General features: G+C 34.8%; 1 protein-coding gene across 2 annotated transcripts in view; it reads right to left on the minus strand.

The window, feature by feature from the left end:
• LOC106868850 (solute carrier family 15 member 4) overlaps window positions 1–1,630 on the minus strand; it is a 57,550-nt gene that overhangs the window by 32,614 nt on the left and 23,306 nt on the right. For both annotated transcript variants that reach the window (XM_014914291.2, XM_052969816.1), the window contains one exon: window positions 821–919. In XM_014914291.2, the coding sequence (XP_014769777.1) occupies window positions 821–919 (99 nt within the window). The remainder of the gene's footprint in view (window positions 1–820; window positions 920–1,630) is intronic.

A 1,630-nucleotide genomic window follows, 5' to 3' on the forward strand; every position in this document is an offset into this window, starting at 1 on the left:
ACTTGGCTTGCCGGGTCTTCTCACGCACAGCACATTTCCAAAGGTCTCGGTCAGTAGTCATCGCCTCGGTGAGGCTCAATGTACGAAGGTCTTGCCTCACCACCTCAGCCCAGGTCTTCCTGGGCCTACCTCTTCCACGGGTTCCTTCAACTGTTAGGGTGTGGCACTTTTTCACGCAGCTATCCTCATCCATTCTCACCACATGTCCATACCAGCGCAATCGTCTCTCTTGCACACCACAACTGATGCTTCTAATGTTCAGCTTTTCTCTCAAGATACTTACACTCTGACGGGTATTCACATTGACATTACACATCCAACGGAGCATACTGGCTTCATTCCTTGCGAGCTTACGTAATAATAATAATAATAATAATAATAACAACACCAACAACAGCAACAACAACAACAACAACAATAACAATAACAACAACAACATTGAAAAATATCTTAGGGATGAGAACCCAGGTTCAAAATTTCCCCAAGACACCTGATGAAGGCTGGAGGGTATATCAGCCGAAATGTTGTGTTAACAGTAAACAAGATGAGGACAAATATCCGTCAAATGTAAATAATGTATATAATTTAATGTTGTACAGTAGTTTTATCCTTGTAAATTCTGAGTTCAAAGTATTAACCTCTTCTCTCAGAGCTTAATACACTAAATACCTGTCATCATCATCATCATCGTCATAATAATAAATACTGAAAGAAAGAAAGAAAGAAAGAAAGAAAGAAAGAAAGAAAGAAAGAAAGAAAGAAAGAAAGAAAGGTGAGACATAAAGTATTAAAGGCAGAAATAAAATTTGTTTCTTCTTACCACACAAGTAGATGAGGCCTGATCCATAAATGGTATTAAATTTTCCAGAAATGCTATCAGAAATATAACCGCCAATGATTGGCATCACATAACTCATACCTGCAATTAAATAATGAATTAATTAGAGGCACACCTAAGCAATATAAAATGAAATGTAAGTGTCCTATAAAATGAAATGTAAGTGTCCGATAAAATGAAATGTAAGTGTCCTATAAAGTGTCCTATAAAATGAAATGTAAGTGTCTTATAAAATGAAATGTAAGTGTCCTATAAAATGAAATGTAAGTGTCCTATAAAATGAAATGTAAGTGTCTTATAAAATGAAATGTAAATGTCCTATAAAATGAAATGTAAGTGTCCTATAAAATGAAATGTAAGTGTCCTATAAAATGAAATGTAAGTGTCCGATAAAATGAAATGTAAGTGTCCAATCATATTTAACTGTAAGTTTCTGTCTTGCAACCATACTCCTCCTGGAATCAACTATGGTTTCCCATGCAGGCTCCCTGTTGTGTCACAGAAGCAAATGTCAGTGGCGTACCAGTCGGTATTGTTTACAGTTGGAACAACAATGCTTTCTGATCATCTTTGAAAGGAAAAGGCACACAACACATTTAGTAGGAGTTACATGTATTGTTTAGTTTGATTCCACTTCTGTTAGAGGCCTGCGAAGCTTTAAGTTGTATGGATCCAAATCAACCTCTTTAAAGTAATATATATGTATGTATGTATGTATGTATGTATGTATTATGTATGTATGTGTATGTACATATATATATATATATATATATATATATATATATATATATA

The sequence above is a fragment of the Octopus bimaculoides genome, chromosome 7, assembly GCF_001194135.2.
Source record: "Octopus bimaculoides isolate UCB-OBI-ISO-001 chromosome 7, ASM119413v2, whole genome shotgun sequence".
In the NCBI taxonomy this organism is placed as follows: Eukaryota; Metazoa; Mollusca; class Cephalopoda; order Octopoda; family Octopodidae; genus Octopus; species Octopus bimaculoides.